The 21,144-nt window shown below is 41.8% G+C and overlaps 1 protein-coding gene across 2 annotated transcripts in view; it reads right to left on the bottom strand.

The window, feature by feature from the left end:
* The window catches only part of abr (ABR activator of RhoGEF and GTPase), a 131,455-nt gene that overhangs the window by 93,739 nt on the left and 16,572 nt on the right, over positions 1 to 21,144 (bottom strand). The window contains exon 1 of one of the 2 annotated variants that reach the window (XM_035178240.2): positions 15,638 to 16,066. The exons of the other annotated variant lie outside the window; for it this stretch is intronic. Coding sequence (XP_035034131.1) covers positions 15,638 to 15,698 — 61 coding nt within the window. The 5' untranslated portion in view covers positions 15,699 to 16,066. Of the gene's footprint in view, positions 1 to 15,637; positions 16,067 to 21,144 lie in introns of those variants that run through there. 2 annotated transcript variants of the gene reach the window in all.

The raw sequence follows: 21,144 nt of genomic DNA on the forward strand, positions 1-21,144 counted from the left end.
TTATTTTTGGTAAATAGTACAGCAGTGAGCTGTGGAAAAAAATCAATAAAATCCACACTGGAATCACAAATCAGAGATCCAGTGATTAGAGAGAGACTGACTTGAACGCTGATTGTTAAACTGTTTCGCTGCTTCCTCACTTTGAAATGACCATAACACAGGCTGTACTTAATCTTTTATTCACACCAGTTCATACAGTACAATAGGCTGCATGTGAGCAAAACGCAGAAACAAAAGACGATGAATAGGCATCTGTGGACAAAAAAAACAAAAACAGCATCAGATACTCGTACTGCCATCTTCCCAACTCTCTACCGGGTCCACAGGAGGTTGGACTGGGTGAGCAAAATAAAGTCAGGGGAAGCAAATTGGCTGCTGCAGTGTGAAAATTCAATCAGTGAGTTGGTGCTGCCTTGCTCAGCAATTTTTGTAGGAAGGAGAGGGATTACATCATGCCCTGCAGCCAGCGAACACTGACTCTGTATAAGGGACATGGCTGCAGTGACTGAGCAGCACACACACAATACACATACAACACGCACACACACACACAACCTTTTACTTCTATCTTAGCAAGGACACTTGGCACAATACATTTCCATTAGCCCCTTACCCTAACCTTAACCATCACAGCTAAATGCCTAATCCTAAACCTAATTCAAACCTTAACCCTAAAAGCGAGTCTTAATCCTCAAACAGCCCCTTGAAAGTGCAGAACGTGAGGATTGGACAAAATATCCTCACCCCATAAGGTCCTGGTTTAAAACTCACAAAGGTACACACACACTAACACACACACATTTACAGTACTGTGTTTATGAGCCAGGGTTGGTTGTGTGTGTGTGTTCCGGCTGGGTGCAAACATATTGCTCTGCCTCTTTGGTGCTGCTCTCAAAAGATGTAAAGCAACTCAACCATTACAGATCGAATTCTCTCAGGAGCAGATAAAAGACGGAGAGAGAGAAAAAGCTAAACAACAAGAGAGTCCTCCCTCTTGTAGTTCCTCTGCTACTACACCTCCTGGCCCTGTGGAGCCATGACTGCGTGACAGTACGTCAGTGACTTGACAGATGTGTGGTCATTGTTGTGTGTGTGTGTGTGTGTGTGTGTGTGTGTGTGTGTGTGTGTGTGTGTGTGTGTGTGTGTGTGTGTGTGTGTGTGTGTGTGTGTGTGTGTGTGTGTGTGTGTGTGTGTGTGTATTGATGGTGTATATATGAAAGCTTTTACACCCCCCTGTCCTGTCCTCATCAATCAGGTGGTGACACTGGGGAAATTAAAACCCTTCATAAGGCTTTACAGTTCCCATCATCAACATAAAGTTCTTCAGCAGCACGACACAAGACTCTGAAGACACAACCAGCAGTATAGCTTCACCGAAAACCAATTTCATTCCATATTATGCAGATTCTGCAAATAACGCTATAAAATTAAGACGGGAGTTTTGGTGAGAATATGAATTGTAATCTCTGAGGACAGAAAATAAACCTCTGAAGGAAGTTGTTGCACCTGATTTGTTGCTTCATTAGCTTTTAATGGATTCTTCATCTGCTTCTAGGAACCGGAATCATCAGGTGCTCACATAGAGGTCTTTCTCTTCACAGAACTACTAAAACCACCCAGAAAACAAACCTGTTGGCTGACAAACAAACAGCCGCTGGCCACAGAGGCAGATGTAGAGTGACAGACTGTGTTCTCGACATCACACCGCTTCTCCCCCGGGAGCAATCTCAGCTGCGAACAGCCCAGCTAAGAAAGTGATCGGCATACAGACGCAGCTTTTCCCATATGTGGGATCTACTTGGGTGGCCTGCCCAGGTATTTCTCTCTTTTTTTAAACTGACCAGGTTTTGGCCAAACGTCTGTCTTTATAAGTGTATAAGTAAATAAGTGTGCTGCAGTAACTAAGTGGGATATAGAGGCTTCTCTGTACACAGCACCTCGCTTGTTTCTAAAGACGTCTGCAAGTGAGGCCTTAAAAAGACATCTGTAAATTGTAGCTACAGAAAATAACCTGGGTAACTCTCTCCCTGTCTAAACTGCATGACTCTCAGCATGCACATCTGTCGCTGCCCCACCAACCACAAGTAAATACTCAACCTTTGGGAAACACTGAGATGCACCCACCATCTTTCATACACACTTCCTCAAACAATAGGCGACAGTAGACATTTGGAATATGCCGCCACATGTGCACACCGAGACGGATCGGCAGATGTTCGGAGAGCGAAGTCTCACCTGCACAATGACAGATTCCAATCCAGCCTGTTATTCGAGCATTAAATTGGAATTTTGTTTGAGGAAGGTCAGCAACACTTCAGTGATGACGGAGGTATTGGTGAAGCATTTCGTTAACATATGTTTACTGCACAATGGTTGTGTCACACAGCCTTAACCAAAGAATAGTTGAGGGTTGTTTTCAAGAAGACGCGTCTCCAGCCCGCCTCAGTTCACTTATTAGAGATGCAGAGTGTATTTTAATAATATATCAGCTATTAAAGTAGGATTGCTTTACTCACTGCAGAGCTTATATAGTTCATTGTTAACACAACAAGCTGTTATCATGCATGACTAAGAAAAGCATTTAGCAAATTGACTAAAACTAATCAAATCAAAATAACAGTCTGCCTCACAGGACTTGATCTGTATAAGGTGTGAAATCCTCTGTCCCTCGAACCCCAAGGGTGAGGAAAAACTACCCCACAAAATCCCTTTTAGCAGGAACTAAATACAACGTACAAACCTAGTAACCGAGTTACAAGTGAGGCATTCCTCTCCCAGGAAGTGCAATAGATGTCACGTGTGACAGAGCACATCAACAAAATAACAATTTATTAATCAACTTTCATAACAAAAGACAGTGTCTAAGACAAATGGCAAAGTGTATCAACATTTAAAGCATTTGTACTTACTATTAATTAATTGATGCACAACTTGTTAAGGATGTTAAATACATTTCCAAAACCGAAAATAAATGAATCTAAACTAAAACTACCTACACTGGACCTTAATTCACAAAACACTGCTATCAAACCTTGCAAACAATCACAAACAAGCCGAGTGGGAAATGAAAAAGCAATGAAATGACACATAATGAGAGGTTCTCCAACGTGAAAGGAGAAAAGGGAATGATAGCAACACACACTGGACAAGTTTGCCAGGAAACACACAGTCCTATAAAGCCATCACCAGCCCTGGATTTGTTGTTGCCTCTAATGAGGACCTGTGCTCTGAAGGACCTCACTTGAAAACATCTCCATCTGCAGCCAGCCATCAACTGCCAACTGCTCGGTCAAAAGATCTACACGTTACACACATACCGACGTTGTAAGCACTGTTGTACAGAGGCTGAGAGCTTTTAGAGCTTAATGCTCTAAAAATAACAACATGAATTTCACATGAGCGCAGGATGTTGCAGGTAGCAACAGCAGTAAATACAGGAGGTTAGTGGGTCTATCCGAGGACGCTGTAGAGTGGAGAGGTGTGAATGAGATATGGTCACATTCTACACAGTCTGATAACTAACACAACATCAGGATGATTGTAATGTCCCGTGTGGGTAAACAATACAAGTTTTATTTATATAAAAATATCTTCCTCCCAAAAGATTATTTTGGGAGGAAGTGGCGAAGTATTGTCCTTCTTTAGATTTTAGCTGTCTCAATTCAGGGGCCTCCCCCTTCGGCTTTCATGATCTACGCAGCTCACAAGGGAGGTAATCTTCGTGGGCCATGTAGATTGCGAAGGCTGAACCGAAATGAGACAGTCTGGTCTATAGGGAGCAGCATCACCAGCTTGTTCTGCCTAGCAACATAGCTGCAGTTGGACATAATGAGAAACTTTTAATAACCTTTTGCTTGCTGGTGACTTTACCATTTTGAAAAACGTTTTTTCGCCGATTGGTTGGCCCTGGGAGGATCCACCCCTTTGGAGCATTCGTTCCTTGGGGATGGAAGAATGCACTTGGCGGCCTCAATTGAAGGAGCCTTTTGAAATGGGACAGCCAAGTAATGCCGCTGTGATGAAAACGCTCTTGAAATTACAGTGTATGCACCTTCTGTTTTAAAAAACACGTTTTCTGCCGGCTTGGTGTCACAGTGATGCTAAATGATGCAAACTAAGCCAGTGTCACATGCTGAGTATAGCTGCGGTCTGACAGCCTGTGAGTCATCCAGTTAAACCAGGGTCTTTGTTCCCCTCTCCCCATCATCCAGCCTGTTCAAGATGATAATGGGTTGGGTCCTGAGATAATGTTAACCACTGTGCTCAGGAAACAGGCTGAGCACACTTTAAAAAGGTCAGAAAGCTGCAGGACTCCCACACATTAGTTACTGGAGAGCGAAAAAAGGGAAGCGCAGAGAGAGAGAAAAAGGAGAGAGAGGGAAATAGGGAGCGGTGGCACCAAGGCTGGTAAATGGCAGGAGAAATGCAAATCCAAAAATCAAACCAGCATGAAGTATCTAATACAGACGAGACTTGTAATGTTTTACTGCTGCCTGTTCAGTCCACTACAAACGTACTGAGAGGATGCTGGTGTGTATCCATTATCCACTTCACAACCTGCGCGCACACATCCAGAGCACTTCCCTGCTGGAGAGAAGTCCAATAAAAGGCAATGTCGTCCCTTTATCCCTCAAATGAATGACAATTCTACTACAGCTGCATATCTTCACGTGCCATATGCCTGTAGGCAGAGATAGATTAAAAAGAACAACCTCTGCCGCAGAACCATGTGCATGAATTGCTGTTACCCCCGCATGCCTGTCGCCCCCAAAACCAACCAACCAGGGTTACCATGGCAGCCAGCCACTATACATTGTAATTAGCTGGCTTAAATCCCCGAGGCCCGCACTGGTTGGATGCAACCCGCTGCTTCCATAGATTAGGACGACGACTGTCATACAAGGGGGCCCGAAGACGCACGAGAGGTTAGATTGAATTGCAGACACCCCAGTGCTCAAACACAAAGAGACACACACTTCCACACAACCCTTATTTATCCTCTATATTCTACACAACACTCCCACTTCCCACCTTGCCCTTGCTCCCTGTGTTTGTGAGCAGGTATGAGGAACTCAATCCTTCACATGTACTGTAAAGCAATTCACAGCCAACACACACCCACATTCAGCACAACAACTCACAGCGGCTCTACTGTGTGGGATTCTTTGCCTCTGTTTGCAGCAGTACCCTCCACGTTTGTTCCTGGGTACGCGCTAATGAAGAGTGTATCAAACCATGCAGCGAAACAAAAGAGCTACGATGAGTGGCGCTATTAAAATCCAAGCGACTGCCGATGGCCCTCGGGGCAACCGGGGCAGTGATTGTGTTGTCTATTTATTGCACTCCACAGCCCAATTAGAGGGATATGATGCATATTAGAGGAATCGAGTTTGAAAACCTCTAAGTGTGTCAGATAGAGGTGGACGCCCTGAGCAGTGGTGTTCAGCTCAGTCAGGTCATACAACTGTCTCACAGCACAGTAACACCATTAAAGCAACTTTAAAATAATGCGCTAGTTTTTATATGAAACGAGAGTTTGCAACTAAGACAATATCAGAAAACTAATTACGTCAAAAACAGATGGAGATAAAAACAAACTGGCAGTGTGTGCGCGTGCGCCAACTTTCTGCTGCATCTAAATACTTACAAGCCCATAATATAATGTCTTTAAGCAGACATGGTGGATAATATAGGTTGTAGTTTTCACAGATATGTGTGGGCTTATGGAGACATATGTCCCAAACTGTTATGGGCCAGTTTATAGTGGCCTGAGTCAATAAGCTGCAAAGAAATGTACTTCGACAATTAGTCATCGTCATGATTTTGATCTTTGTGATGACTTTGACTAAAGTACAAATTCTAGAAATGTTCTTATCATAAGATCCAATCAACCCTTACTATTGCACAGATGGTTGCACCACACTAGGCCAGTTATTTATATACTCGTTTAGGGCCAGTTACCCCTTTGAAAGCCAGAGAGAGCTGGTTTAAACAGAACATGTAGAGATGTACACACTGTACACACATTCGTTGTCCAATAATTAAAAGTAATGTTAATAATAATCTAATAATAAGGTTATAAATAATAAAATATGCTGATATGCTATAAATACAAGCATTCAAATATAAAAGCACATACGTCTAGCTGGGAGAGTACAGTTCACCAGGAGATAACATGCAGAAATAGTTTTTCTCTGGGAGCAATCAATTGGTTGAGAAGTCGATCTAAAACTTTAGACTTTGGTTGACTGGAGCCTGAGTCCAATGAAAGTAAAGACATTTCAAGTTTATTAATACAGCACATTTAAAACGACCCCATTTGACCAAAGTGCTGTACAATAAAAAGACACAATGTAAAAGACAAGAATAAAAATAAGGTGACTATAAAAAACTATGGTGTGGATAAAAACAACTTATTACAACAAAAAAGCCCGGGAAAACATGAGTCTTCAGTCTCCTCTTAAATCTATCGACAGACAGGGAAACTGTTCCAAAAGCTTTGGTGCAGCTACAGCGAACATGTGATGACACTTACCCCTTTAGCACCGACCAGAGAACAGACAGGAGCAACTGCCAACTTACCACCCCCTTTCCGAGGTGCTCAGAGATGTATTTAGGGGCCAGGTCATTTATTAAAAAAGAAATAAACAAATAAAAGAACCTCAACCTCATACTGAACTGGAACCCGATGCAAGTATAGGTGAGATGCTGTCTCTCCTCCTGTTACCAGTTATCTTTTTAAGTCTGGAATAACAATAATGGCTACAGACTATTAATCAATGCTGAGTTCTGACAGTTTGGGAAAAACCACACACTGAGAAAAAAGAAGCAACGAACACTCCCACACTGTGGCTGCTGTTCTGTCCCTAGAGAACTGATGGCAGGAGAAAGACCTGCATAAAGGGAACATTAGAAAACTTCCCCTTGGTGTTACTTCTCAAGAAACATTTAGAATTTGGTCTTTTCTGTAGATTTCTCGGACTCTCTCAAGGTTGTGCAGTGATGCTTTGCTGCTCTCGTCTGCTCTCGAACTTTTACCGCCTTATATCTGCCACGATGTAGAAACTACAAGGTTTCTGTCATGTTACAACACACCTTATAATTATGTGCTGATTTGAAAAGCAATGAGACTGGTCACATCATTTGATTCTATTGAAGAAAAAGAAAAAAACAAGAAATGAGAGGAGAGGGGGATGCAGTATGAAGCCTGATAAACAGAGAGCACTCAGAGCCACAAGGCCACACACGTAAAAAAGGAGTGGAGAGAGTGGATAGCACTCCATTGATTTTGAGTTGGGTCAGTCTGAAAAGGGTCACAGTAAGTAGTAAATAAAAAGTGGATCATAGATTGCAATGGTGCCAACATCATATTTATATTTTAGAGAGGGACACTATAAAAACAATAAATAGCTGTGAGATAATGGGCAAAGATTAATTTATAAACTTCCAACATACAGTATTAATCAAGTATCTCTTGCGCTTACAGAGGAAAGAAAAAACACATTCTTCATTTTTAACTTCTCCCATTTCTCCCACTGAGGGTCTCCTTCTCTCTATGACGATGAAGGAACAACCAGGCTGAAAGTGAGCATCCCATTTTGACCCCAGCAGAAAGACGACCCACTGAGAACAGCAGGCTAACCTTTACCAGGGCCCTTAAAGTTTAATGATGCACACAAACGCATGTAAAGATAAACACACAGACATTAACGTGAGAGACGACAATCTGAAGGTTAATATATATATATATATATATATATATAGTTGATTTGAAAGGAAACCACACATTTACAGAATCAGATTTATATCCATGACTGAGGATCGGGTTATGAGCCCATTTAGGAAAACCTGAGGTGATATATGACCTATATGTATTTGTTCACCTGAGTATGTCTGGGTGACTGGTCGTCGCTCGAGTGCATCCATCAGCCCTCTCAACTCATTATGGCTTCATCTCCTTTCCTGTCTCCCCCTCTCCTCCCCTCCTTTTTCCTCCTCTATTTTCTTCCGCTCGACTAACCTGAATGCTTAATCATGGGCCCTGCCTTCCGGGAGCGGGTAAACATGGCAGCCGCAGCATTGGTCGGGACGGTGGTGTTACTCTGTGCCGATTGGCTGAGGGGACGAGGGCATGGGTGGCAGAAGAAGACAGGGTTGGTGGTTACCATAGCCCTACAGGATGACTGTCCATAGTAACATACACTCCAACCCCACACACACACACACACACACACACACACACACACACACACACACACACACACACACACACACACACACACACACACACACACACACACACACACACACACACACACACACACACACACACACACACACACACACACACACACCGCTCCAACCCCTCAGGACATGGTGAAGCTCCCAACAGACTCACAGAACACAAACCCACTCAGACACATGACACACCCTCTAACATCAAGCACAACAAAGGATTTTCCGAAGCTTCACCCACGTGAAGATGGCAACAGATTTGTCACAGAATCTCGCGAATGCTGCCATCTGAGGTATTATAGCTACGTGATACCTTATTATATAGTTAAACCAGTTATTGTTGTGGTTAACAAAAAGAAAACAAGGCTAAGGGTCCACATTTTCCAAACTGATATGAAAAACACTGACTGCACAGTTGACTCGGGGTCAAACAGACGACAAAAAATATTATACACAGAAAAACAGAAGTGAACACACACACAGCGAACCACACAAGATGCACAAGTTAAACCCAGTTCCTCTGTGAATGGTTTCTGGGATTGAACCATTTTTTACCTTCACCAAGGAGGTCACGTTTCATTGCTGTTTGTCTATTTGTTGGGTTGTTTGTCTGTTACAGTATTACGTAGTACCAAACATTATCTTGAAACTTGGTGGAAGGGTTGGGGGTATGGGCCAAAGAAGAAGCCATTAAACTTTGGAGAAGGTTGTATAAAGAATGCAGATCCAGGATTTTCATTTTTTCCCCCTTTCAAATTTTTTAAACTGCAGGAGCTCCATTTTCAACAATGTATAATAGGACTGCAGCCTTTGTACACATAGCGTCACCCTAGATATTATACATGTATTAACTAAGTTACGGAAATTTAATTCATGAGATTTTAAATTAATAATATAATTGTAGCTTAAGGCTATGGTGATAAGCTAACATTAATGCAAGTGGCCAAATGGGCAGATGCGTCTGCAGGTTCAGCCATATATTACTCAGGTAATTTTTTGTCTGATAATGTTAAGAAATTGGATTTGGATATTCTACCCAAATCATTCAATGTGCTTGATACACGAGGTCTCATTTGTTTGCCCTGTGTGAAAGAGCCACAACAACATACTCAGCTGAGCCAAAAGCTTCATCTATTATTCACAAGGTCATCACTGAATGAACTCAAGTGAACATGGTTCAGGAGGAACCCCAGCAGGGATGTGGGTGAGCGAGCAGCTAAGTTAGTGTTATGACTTCCAGCCAAATCTATCTCTCACTCCTTTCAGATGGAGTCCCTCACTTGGGAAATTAACCACATCCACGTTTTAATGTGGCAGCCGCCTCACTACAGTTACTGTAGCTGTAAATGAAAGTATATGGGAGTTTGCAAAGTTAGTACCTGTGCAATAAATGATTTATTGAAAATACTGGACATTTTCAGTTCAGGTATAACCTCCCCCCCTTTTTTTCTGTAATGTGCACATTGGGAGGAAGCAGTTTTTTACTTCAGACATAATTATAGAATTTCGGTGTGCAACTACGCAGTCTCACTTGATCACAGAAGACTCTTACATCGCGGACACAACATGTAACAGGTATGTTTTTTTTCTGAAGTGGATCCTGAATCGATGGCACAGATTAAAAATGTATCTTTGATGAGCAACTATCTGCTAATGAAGATGAGGCTTATTAGGTTTACTGGATATTACATAAGCACGGACCCCTTAACAGGCCCAATGGGAGGAGGATGCTTGAACACAAAAGCATGAGAAGCATGGCACAGAAGAGGCAGTGGAGATGACGACATTACATAACGACACATGCTTTGGGCTGACTCAGATTCCTTCTCCCTCTCAGTCTGAGAGTGTGGACAGATTCAAGTGTCTGTTTCTATAGCTACAGCACAGAGGAGGCAGGAATCAGCTTTATCTATTGATCACCATAATGGAGGAGTTCGTACAGTTAGACAACGATTCAAGAGTTAAAATGCAGCTCAGATTTAGTTACAACACCATTTTATTCCTACAGTGCGAAAACATTGTGGATATTTTTTACTTAAAATGCCATTAGTTGGTATTAGCATTAGTGCTAACGGCAATAAATTAATTAATAATGGTGTAATTACCAATCAGTCATTTATAATCTTCCACCCATTGAGATCCAGGCTTTGATTGCCAGTAAAAGTATCTCTGGTTTTGCAACACAAATGACTGTATGCAGGCAAGGAGCCTTTCACTGCAGACTCCAACCACTTACTTTATTCCAATAAGATTTACTTCTAGTGAAATCTTAAAGTGAAGCAGATAGGGGGGGGAATTACACCTTTACAGTGAGCCACACTTTTAAGCAGCCGCGTCGTGTTATCTTCTTTTGTAAGGTGTGATAAATGAGACTTCCCTCATTGTATTAAACTCCCTGTTGACACTGTGCTGGGAAGCACTCAAAAATCACTTTGCTGTGCCCCTGTTTGCTGAAGCAGGCCATTTGACAGTCAACTAACTACTAACATTAAACACTCTAAGACAGAACTGGGACTGGGGTCAAAGTCGGCCAGGAGCAGCTACATCCAAGTGTGCAGCATCCATTTCAGTCTATGTGCTGCAGAGGGAAACCAGACCAAAGGTTTGACAGCCTGGGAAACCCACTGTTCTGTGATGAACAGTAGAAACATGACCTAAAAACTGAGGGCATCTGTTATATTTCCATAGCTTTGCAGTGAGGCATTAAAGGGGGTCACAGGAATGCCACAGGTTCACAAACACATTAACCAATGTGTCCATCAAACCAAGGTTGCACCAAAGCTCTGCTTACTAACTAATTGCATCCATCCATTTGCTGTACTGTTTCCCCTTTGAGAGTCGCAGGGGGCCGGAGCCAATCTATCCTGTCATTGGGCACCGTAAACAGGCTGCCAGTCTATCACAGGAACTTCAGACACTACAGGCATAATGGGGTCTCAAACTAATCTACTGTTGCATGTCCTTAGCCAGAGGAATCTGGGCAGTCCAGAGAAAACCTAAACTCCAAATTGAAAGTCAACCATCAGCGGCCACTGCACCACAACTAGTGGCATCCTGCTCTGAATACAAGTTCCACATAATCCTATTACTGTTTTTTGGCATTTGAAGTCCCACCAGTCATGAAGCCAATAACCAAGTGCCTCTAACTTATTTCCACTGCTCTTTGATTGTGATTTAGAAGATATAGATGTGTTTGTTTGGAAGCATGTGTTTGCCTTGATTGACAGGTACCTTTATCTTATTTATCTCTTGTGTATTGGTTCTTTTGGGGAACTGGTTTCAAAATAGCCTGTTAAGAACCTATGAGTGATGTCATCAACAAGGCAATCATGTTTTTCCACAGTTTACAGATTAAAGTGCGTTATGCCTGTTGGATGGCAACAGGATGTGCGGCGGATTACTTCTCACCAGAAACATTTCATTCCATATTACTATCTGCAAACACCAGCAGCAGAAGGCAGGGATTATAAAGCACATGTTAACCCTCATGAACTTATAAATGATCCACTCTGACTCACAACTTCCCTAGCTAAAGTACTCAACATTTTCTGTACCACACTGACAGGATGTACAGAAACGAGGATGGACATTTTTTATGTTCCCTCTGAGATGCACATAAATTTGAATAGTCGTCGCAGTGACTGGGATTAGGGACATTTTTTCTGACATACGTGCATGCACGACTGTCTGTATGTGCACGTGACACCTCTGCTCTACAATGCCAAAACTCTCGTATTCTGGCTCTTATATAATCTAGCTTTCCCTTGATTTTGCTTTAGCATCACGTGGCACTGAAACAAGCCATAGAGGAGTCTGGCTAATTCTCTTAAGGTTACAGCACAGGCTGCCACGAACAGAAGTGAGTGTCAATCTGCCACTCGGGCTGCAGAGGAGGCAACAGCAGTGCAGTGCAGAAATGATGAGCTGGCTGTTCCTGTACATGATTCAGAGACTTAACCCTGAACAAACAGGGGTGAAGTTGTACTGAAATTCATTTGGATTTCAAAGCCCAATGCAATCGGATATTGTCAATAAAAAAAAATTATACAAAAAAAATTGAAAATGAGAAAGCAGCATAATAAAAGTTAAATAGATCGCTCTGTGGTTTACTATAGAACAGATGTGTTGCCATTTTTGACAGAGACCTAATAAATATTATTTAAGGTTGCTAATATGTGCATTAGCAACTCAGAGGACAGAAAGAAAAAAAAAGAAATCGAAAAAAAGAGGGTGTACATCTCAGTATCTTCACTTAAGCAGGTATATGCACTTTAATGCTAAATGTGTATTTTATGACTTTCAAAACTGAAGTGCTTACATTGAAAAAGAAATGCTAGAGACCAAACAGTGAAGCTAAGCAGAAAGACTCTTGGGGGAACAGAGTGGCAGAGGCTTGGAGCATCCACTGCCACTTTACTCAGCAATTTAAGGATGTGTGGTCACTGCTTTACATCGAGCCATTAACACAGGTTCAGAGGCTGACGAGGCAGAATGCAATTACAGCGTCCACCACATAACCAGGGAAGTTTTTGGTAGTGATGCATTATGGTTGAGGGAGAGTGGAACTGGGTTGTCACACACCATCAACAGCCAGGTATGAGTCATCTCCCACAATTAGTTGTATTGTGTCCTGATATTTTATAGCCTGAAGCGAGGTGAACTGATGAATGGGCCGTCTCAGGTTCAGTGTGGTGAACAAAGGAAGCATACTTTACGGTCGCCTTCAAAAAGGTCACAGAAGTGGTGGTGTATTTTTGTTCCCCAGAGGAAGAACCGGCCGAGTTCAGCAGAGATACAGAACTTACTGACACAATATCAGCACACAAAGTGTAAGAGAAGCACAAAAGGATGGTGGGAAGGCACTGGGATGATGAAATGACAGGTTTATAAAAGGACTGTGCCCTTTTCCCTCAGACGAGCTCATAGAGAAGACTGGACTGAGCCTGTTGAAATGTTAATAGTCTCGCTCCTATTGTACACATCCAGCCTCTCACTGAATATCAAACGTGTTCAAGCAAATTAGGTACCACGCTATGATGTATTCTGTCCTTTCACAGCAATACCACAACCAAAATAGCAATATGAAAATAGTACACTGACTAAGTATTAAGTCCCTGGCGATCAGAATTCATTATTGTATCGTTACACTGACCCGATTCTTTTTTGAAACATGGACTAATGCATGCACTGACAATTTATAGTCCAGTGCGATGATGCATTCACAGATCCTAGTAAATCATCGTCCTTGATGTAAAGGCCAACAATACAGAACCTTGCTCTGCCTTCACACAAAGAAACCAAACTCCATTTTGCTCGAATGGCTGTCAGACTAATTTGGGGTTCAGGGTCTTTCCCGAGGACACTTGCATGCATACTGGCCGACCTTCTAGATAAAAGACAACCTGCTCTGTCCATGATAACAATATAACTGTCTCACAGAAACTGAAAAGGAGCTATTTCTGAGGGATACTTAAATGTAAATGTAAATTTCAAGCCCTGTACTATACGTCATATCATGTACTCTACTAATCTCCTACATCAACACCGCCTTTTTGAAATGACATTGCTCATATCTTGAATGACAGCAAATCTGTTCTAAATCTGTTATAAGCTGGTGTTAAACAATTATTATGTAATGCTATAAAGAGTATCGCTGTTCAATGATGGTTCTAATAATAATGGTTCTCACATATCAATGTCTGATCTCCCAAACAAGTTATACTTGCTAAGCCAATGTATTTCTCTATTTCATTTATCAACAAAAAAATGTATTGGCCATCAGCCAACCAACTCACTGAATATCAGCATGTGCAAATCCCACATCAGTCAACCACCAATTTAAAAATTGTTAAGACTTGTCAAAACTAGCGGTAAATTAATTAAATCAACTGATGAGGTTAAATACCAAGCATTTCTGAGGACAAGTTACAACTGGAAGCAGGATGAAATAACTAGCCTTGATGTTATTTTGCTGCGACCCCAAATTTTTAAAAATTATATATATATATATATATACCCAAATTTTTAGGATTTTGTTTGTATGTGATTTGTATGTGAAAATTACAAAAAAAAAAAAAGCTACTTCATTAATTTGAACACTTTCTACAAATCAAACAGCTGATTGTCACCTGGTAAAATGTGTAGTTCAATTATACACATATCCTTATTATTATCACACCACAACCACACATGGGTTTGTCTTCAAATTATTGATTCTCACACTATATCTGCCAGAATAGTTAATGATACACAACATCGTTAGACGTAACAATCTGTACACTTGCATGGATTATTTGTATTTAACCTAAATGAAAAGGCAGATGACTGAGCATGAATAACTTGTGTAGCTGTGTTAAGTGCCGTGAAGGGGTCTCACCCATCAAAGAACAGCTGCCCTCCAAACACACTTCTGACTACATGTTTGAACTGTGTGTTTCTTTACGATCTTTTATCATTAAAATCCCACACCCAGTCTCCCTCTTCCTCTCCCATTCAGTCCCTTTCTGCAGATTAAAGCAAGGTAACAATGGTGACACAGCAGAGCAAATCCCAAGAGGCTGTGTCATGTGCACTAAACTCCAAACACACACACATACACAGCATCTCAACAAACAGGGAATCCCGGCTGGGCCTGATGGGATGTGCGTAATCACTGTAAACACTCGCTGATGTGAACCACAGCATGAAACCAGTTGTTCAGTGTGTATATGCAAATCAACGTCATTTAAATTGGTTTTATAGAAAAAGTTGAGATTGTATACACAGTTTAAAAAACTAAAAATAAAGGATTGGCTTATTTACAGGGGAAAGCATTGGGAACAGTTTCTCAGTCGTTGTGTCTCATCGTAAATCTGAAAGCGCTGTAAACACCTGGTCCGAGAGCATGGTCCCAGTAACCTAGCTACAGTAGACATGTCAGACTGTATCTACATCACAGCGTGAGGTCCACATTACAGAGCAGATTAAAAATTCTGCATCAGACAGCTTGTGTCCTCGATAGGATGGAACATATAGTTCTACCTCCAGTTTCTAAGTATGACTCACTCTCTCCAGCAGTGTATTTCTCCAGGCTTTCCCCAGGCTCCGGTGCTTTGTAGCCAGCCAAAAGCCAAACAACAGCACAAACGAGTTGTTTGCACTATCTGAGGCAAACAAGGAATAGGGGGAGTGGGGGAGTGAGGGGGTGACTATCCTGTTATGGACAGCTACAGTGATGCACTCTGATTGTTAAGTACTGGGAAAATGAGTTTTTCTGTGTGCACGCCGCCCTGGTTTTAACACAAACAGGCAGCCCATGCGATGGAGAAGGGGAGGGGGTTGCTGGGTAAAAATGACTAGAGGTAAAGATAAATGGGAAGCGATGTGAGCGGAGGAGTAAATAGATGTATGGAGGGATACGTACTGCTGTAGAGGGTGTCGATCCAGGATAGCCGGGGCAGGCCATGAGCACTGAGGGGCTCCATCCTCCTTTTTCTCTCCCTGTATCACTCACTCGCCTTCTTTCTTATTTCTTCAGTCCCTTTTTCCGCTTGTCACGTCGCTTCTTTAATTTCCCCTTATCCTTCAAAAACAGCATTCATCTCTCTCAGGAAGAGGAAAAAGGAAGCATTTGGGAAAAAAATGTCAAAAGACACCCCCCGGGGTCCAACAGGCAGACGAGCGAGCAAGAGAGCCAGCGAAGGAGTATGTGAATGAGTGGTGTGTGTGTGTGTGTGACAGAGAGAGGGAGAGACAGAGAGAGAATGAAAACAACAAGCTGGAGACGACCACCGCCGACCGTTGCTAGGGGAAGGGAGAAGCACGCCTTCTCTCTCTTTGGCTTGCTCGCTCACTCACCACCTCTCTCTCTCGCCCTCTCTCTCTCGCTTCTGCGCAAACAGCTCATCAGCCTCTCTCGCTCTCTCTCTCACTCCTGACATGTCTCTCTGTCTGCGAGCAGAGGCAGGAATTCTGAAGCAATGCATAATGACTGTGGACCAAAGGGGGCTTGTGTCAAATGTGAATTAACTGGCAGATTCTCCGTTTCACTTTATAGTTTGCACAATCAACTGCTGTCCCTTGACATTTAAAAAGCCAGACACTAAAGCTTGCTTTCTCTCATGTTTCTTTTTCAAGTGATAACTGACCCAGACAGCAGCAAGAAAAAACATTGCGCTGTAGCAATGAATACAAATAACAAACATAAATTCAGCCTGCGAGGTAGAGGCAACTGCCTAATGCTACAAAAGACAATAACCAACTTCTGGTGTCCTCCGCCAAGGAGGTTATGTTTTCATCTGTGTTTGTTTGTTAGATGGCAGGATAATGTAAAAACTACTCAACTCATTTCCATGAGATTTTTTTGAGCGGTGGTGCATTACCCAAGAAAAAACTAATATAATTTTTAAGGGGATCTGGAATAAAAAGGTGGATGCAGCTTTCTATAACATGGTGAGATAAGATGTTGGCCATAGCATAAGTATGCCCTCTCTGAGCATCCTTCTAGTTGAGATATATATAAGTATATAACTTTTTAACTTTTTCAAAACTAATCAAATAAAGATACAACAATAAATTAAAAGACGAAGCATGAACTATGAGCATCATTTTCAAGATTCTTTAAAACTTACTTGAATGCACCAATGTCAAGTCCTTCGGCACATTGGTTGAGCTAGAAAGGGCAGTGTACTAAAAAGTGTTCCTGGTTCAGAAGCTCTGAACTAAAACTGACGTCTGTCGAGAATGATGGCACTTTAGTCCTAGGTCATATGTATTTTGATCTCAGCAAGAGATTCTTGCTTTATAAAACAGATTTAGTTAACTTCCTCTGATGAGTTTTGGAGGATTTTTGATGCATGATGCAAAATTCCCTTCATGATCGCTGCCACTTGACAATGAGCTGCTTTGTGTAAGACAGTCTGTCTTTAAGTAAGAAAAAGAGAGAGAGACTGGTTCAGATGTCGTGTCTTAAGCTACATCAGTCCTCTGTTCCCGTGGCAACTTGCTCTGCCCCACAGACACATAAAAGAAACGAATAAACATGAGCATGGACTGAGTTGATACAACGCAGAATGAGGTGATTAAGTAGAGGCACATCTTGTAAAGACCCAGCATATACTGTATACATACACATATGTATTATTTTTACTTCTCTATATAGTATATATTTCTAGTAACTTTCAGTGCAATATCTCAATAAAACCATGATATGACCACGTTTTCAGTCCCCAACACACCCAGCAATACTACTATTTGATTACAGTACAACTTCATCATGTCAGCAAGCCAACGAATCAACATCTTATCCACATGCAATCAAGAATTCCCCCATTTGGTTCATTGATTTTCAAATTATCACTCGGTCAGGTTTTAATGGGCACATTAGTTCATTTAGTGTGTTAGTGCTCTTGTTGCATCCTGGTTCCAGTAACAGAGCTGACAGCATCACCACACAGACCTCGCTGTGTTAACGAATGCATGTGCTACGGAGGGCAACCAGAGATGAGCATCATGCCAACAGTAACAAAGCCCGATATGAAACCCTCCCCTCAAACCACTGTCAGGTCCACTCCTCCCCCCTTCATCCCCCTCTAACCAGCATGGGGGAGGAAAGACGGGAGGGTTGAGAGGCAGAAAAAACTTCAATTAGGACACAAAGGCTGACAGGAGGAGGCCCACCACCGCTGCCCCCCCCTTCCACAGGCAGAGCACCGGGCCCAGAGCACCGCTCTTTGTCTGGCTACAGCGATCTAATGTGCCAGCTGGAGGAAACACACATATTCAACGACAGGGCAACCAGACAGCTCATCTAGCCAGAGGTCATATCTGTGTGTGTTTGTGTGTGAGTGATGGCATTTAATGTAAGCCTCTGTGTCCGATGAGGTTTGTCAGGGTTATTAAAGAATAAAATGTTTTATGTATGTGGGAGAAAAATCTCATTTGTTAAACAAAAACATACAAAGTCAAGCTTTCCAGATCACACACACACGTTCATTTACAAGGAAAGCCACCCCGGTGATGAGGAGCAGAGTTGATGAGGGGCAATTCATAAAAAATGTATTATCTACTGTACATCCTTTGTTTTAAAATCTAGGACAATGGGTCTCTGTCTCTCTCTCACACACACACACACACACACACACACACACACACACACACACACACACACACACACACACACACACACACACACACACACACACACACACACACACACACACACACACACACACACACACACACACCCCCCTTTGTGTACATGTACCTGCCTTTATTGTTTTGACTGAAGAACTGCCCACCTCCTCCTACGGGCCTCATAATTCAAGGGGCAGAGCCAAACAAAGAAAACACACAATACATATGCAGACACACTAGACTGCATAATAAATCTTCCTGGAGCCCTCACAATAAAATACTCACGAATACACACAAACTTACACGCTCAGCACAGCTGGTTAAGGTACTTTTAGAGCAGATGTAGTATCAGTCTGGTTGCAGATGTTGAAGCAAGCTGTCTGGCTCTTTGTAGCACAACAACAAAGCTCAACACATCAGTAATGGTTCATTCTGAACAAAGGTCAACATTCAGCAACAGTCCTCCACAGTAGGTGTGTTTGTTGGCATAAAGGCCGAGCAGGTGGAATGAGTGGATGGATAAGATCAGGACTTCAGGCTATCATTATTTTGAATGTCCCCATATAGAAATTGTTTTTCCCCCCGGAAAGTCGGCGTATTGTGTCGGTTCACCTACGGATCAGGTGGGATTTAAAATCTACTCAGTCTGCTCTTGTGGAAACGCGCAAAGAATCGTGTGTGCAAGACAAACATGAAATAAAAAGGCAGTGCATCATTTGTCAGTACAGTAAGAAATATGGACTACGACACAAAAAAGCTGGAAAAATCAATGCTTGCCTTTGATCATGCATGTCATGCCACTGAGCAAATGCTATGCGAAAAAGGACAGCACCGGGTCACTGTAGTGCATGATGCTCAAAGGCATGTTCAGGCTCCACAAAGTCCAATTTGTGTTAGAGGTCTTCTGCACCACCTACTCTCACAGGAAATTGGATTATTCACACCACTGTTCCTATTGGAAAACCATATAATGAGCCATCCTTTGAGGGCGTAAAGAAGCTTTAAAACAACTGCCTCAACTTGAGGGAGTCAAAACTAAGAATGAAAGATGGCATAATGGTTGCTAAATCTGTATTGCAACAGATAGAAAACAATATCTGTAGAGTTTACTGAGCACTGAACAAAATAATCTGCTCAGTGTGTGTGTGTGTGTGTGTGTGTGTGTGTGTGTGTGTGTGTGTGTGTGTGTGTGTGTGTGTGTGTGTGTGTGTGTGTAATTAGGCAGCATACCATCCCACCAGTCAATCAAACCTCCATCCCTCTCCCACCCCTCCTCTCCGTTCTACCCAGATACCCCTGCCCCACCTCGTTCCAACAACCTCCCCTACATTTTGACTTCAACCACAGGCCTAGTGGATGATTGGGGGGGTGGTCTGTTTGTAGAATAAATTTTCCTCTCACCATCCCACAGGGGATGTGTGTGTGTGTGTGTGTCAATTTTCGGCGTGCGGTGCCAACCTCCCCCATCCTCCTCCCATTGCCCCCTTTGGCATGCCAGAGGAACACCAACTGGTAGATGAGAACCCAGTGCACTGGAATTGTTAAAAGCCGTATCTGCCCCTTCTAACAACCTGCCCGTGCATTAGCACCCACCCCCCACACTTCAAAAATATTCAATGCTACTGATTTGAGTGTGTTAGTACATCAGAGTGAGAGAGAGAGTGGGACTACACACGCAGGAAGTAGACAGCTTTGTTTCCATGTGAGTGGTTGATGAAGCAATGGAGCGAAAACAGAATTCACAAATATACAAATTATTTAAGCTAACTGAAATCGTTCCTGACAAAGAGAGAGGACCGAACTGGTCATCACCAGAAAGTAGAATTACACATCCACTGTTGTTGTTATTGGTACCAGGTTATATGTTAGCTATAGAATGAGAAACAAAGTGCAATACAGAAATGCTAAATATGGATTTAAGGTTCATTTAGATACAGTTTCACTATTTGTACGTATAAAGACCTTTTATGTTTTATAATTATGTATAATTCTTTGGGATATTTTATATATATATATATATAATATATATATATATATATATATATATATATATATAGAAAAAAGATAGAAAAAAGATCCCAAAGAATTATACATAATTTCTATATTAAGACGGAGTATTTTCGGGCCATGTTTATTCATACATTCACCAGTCTTTTGTCTACGTTTAAAATTAGGAATATGAAGGACGTTGATAAATTATACTTCCATCACAAATAACACATCACAAGATGTAAACAATGACTTTTTGTGACTTTATTCTCATAATGCTCAGATTTTTTCTCAAAAATTTGTTTTCCTTCAACATAGCCCTAATACTCGTACTATATAAAAAATATATTTTTTGTCAATATTTGTTTTTATTTATAAATACATACATTTAACATGTATATATAAATAGCGATATATAGGTTAATATATCAGATGATTTAGAAATATATTTACTTATATAACCAATATTTATGTCCATAACAGTCAAAACCAGGTAAATCGTCACTTCCACCTGGGCGGGGAACTCTCTCTTGGAGAGATAGACAAACTCTTGCTGCATGTTTTTTCCCGAACACATTGTTTTGTGTCTGTGGATTGGGGGGAGATGGCAGCAGGGACAAGCAATGACTATGCATTATTAAAAAGCCCTGAGTGCACTGGTGATGAATGTCTGTCTGTTAAATGTCTGAAAACATCTGGGGGTGTTTATTTATTTATTTAATTATTTGTTAATTTGTTTTTATTGTTATCGACTGCTTTAATAAAACAAAAATTAAAAAGGCAAATGGGGTGAAAGGCCCCTTGGGT

The sequence above is a fragment of the Hippoglossus stenolepis genome, chromosome 15 (genome assembly GCF_022539355.2).
Source record: "Hippoglossus stenolepis isolate QCI-W04-F060 chromosome 15, HSTE1.2, whole genome shotgun sequence".
Classification (NCBI taxonomy): domain Eukaryota; kingdom Metazoa; phylum Chordata; class Actinopteri; order Pleuronectiformes; family Pleuronectidae; genus Hippoglossus; species Hippoglossus stenolepis.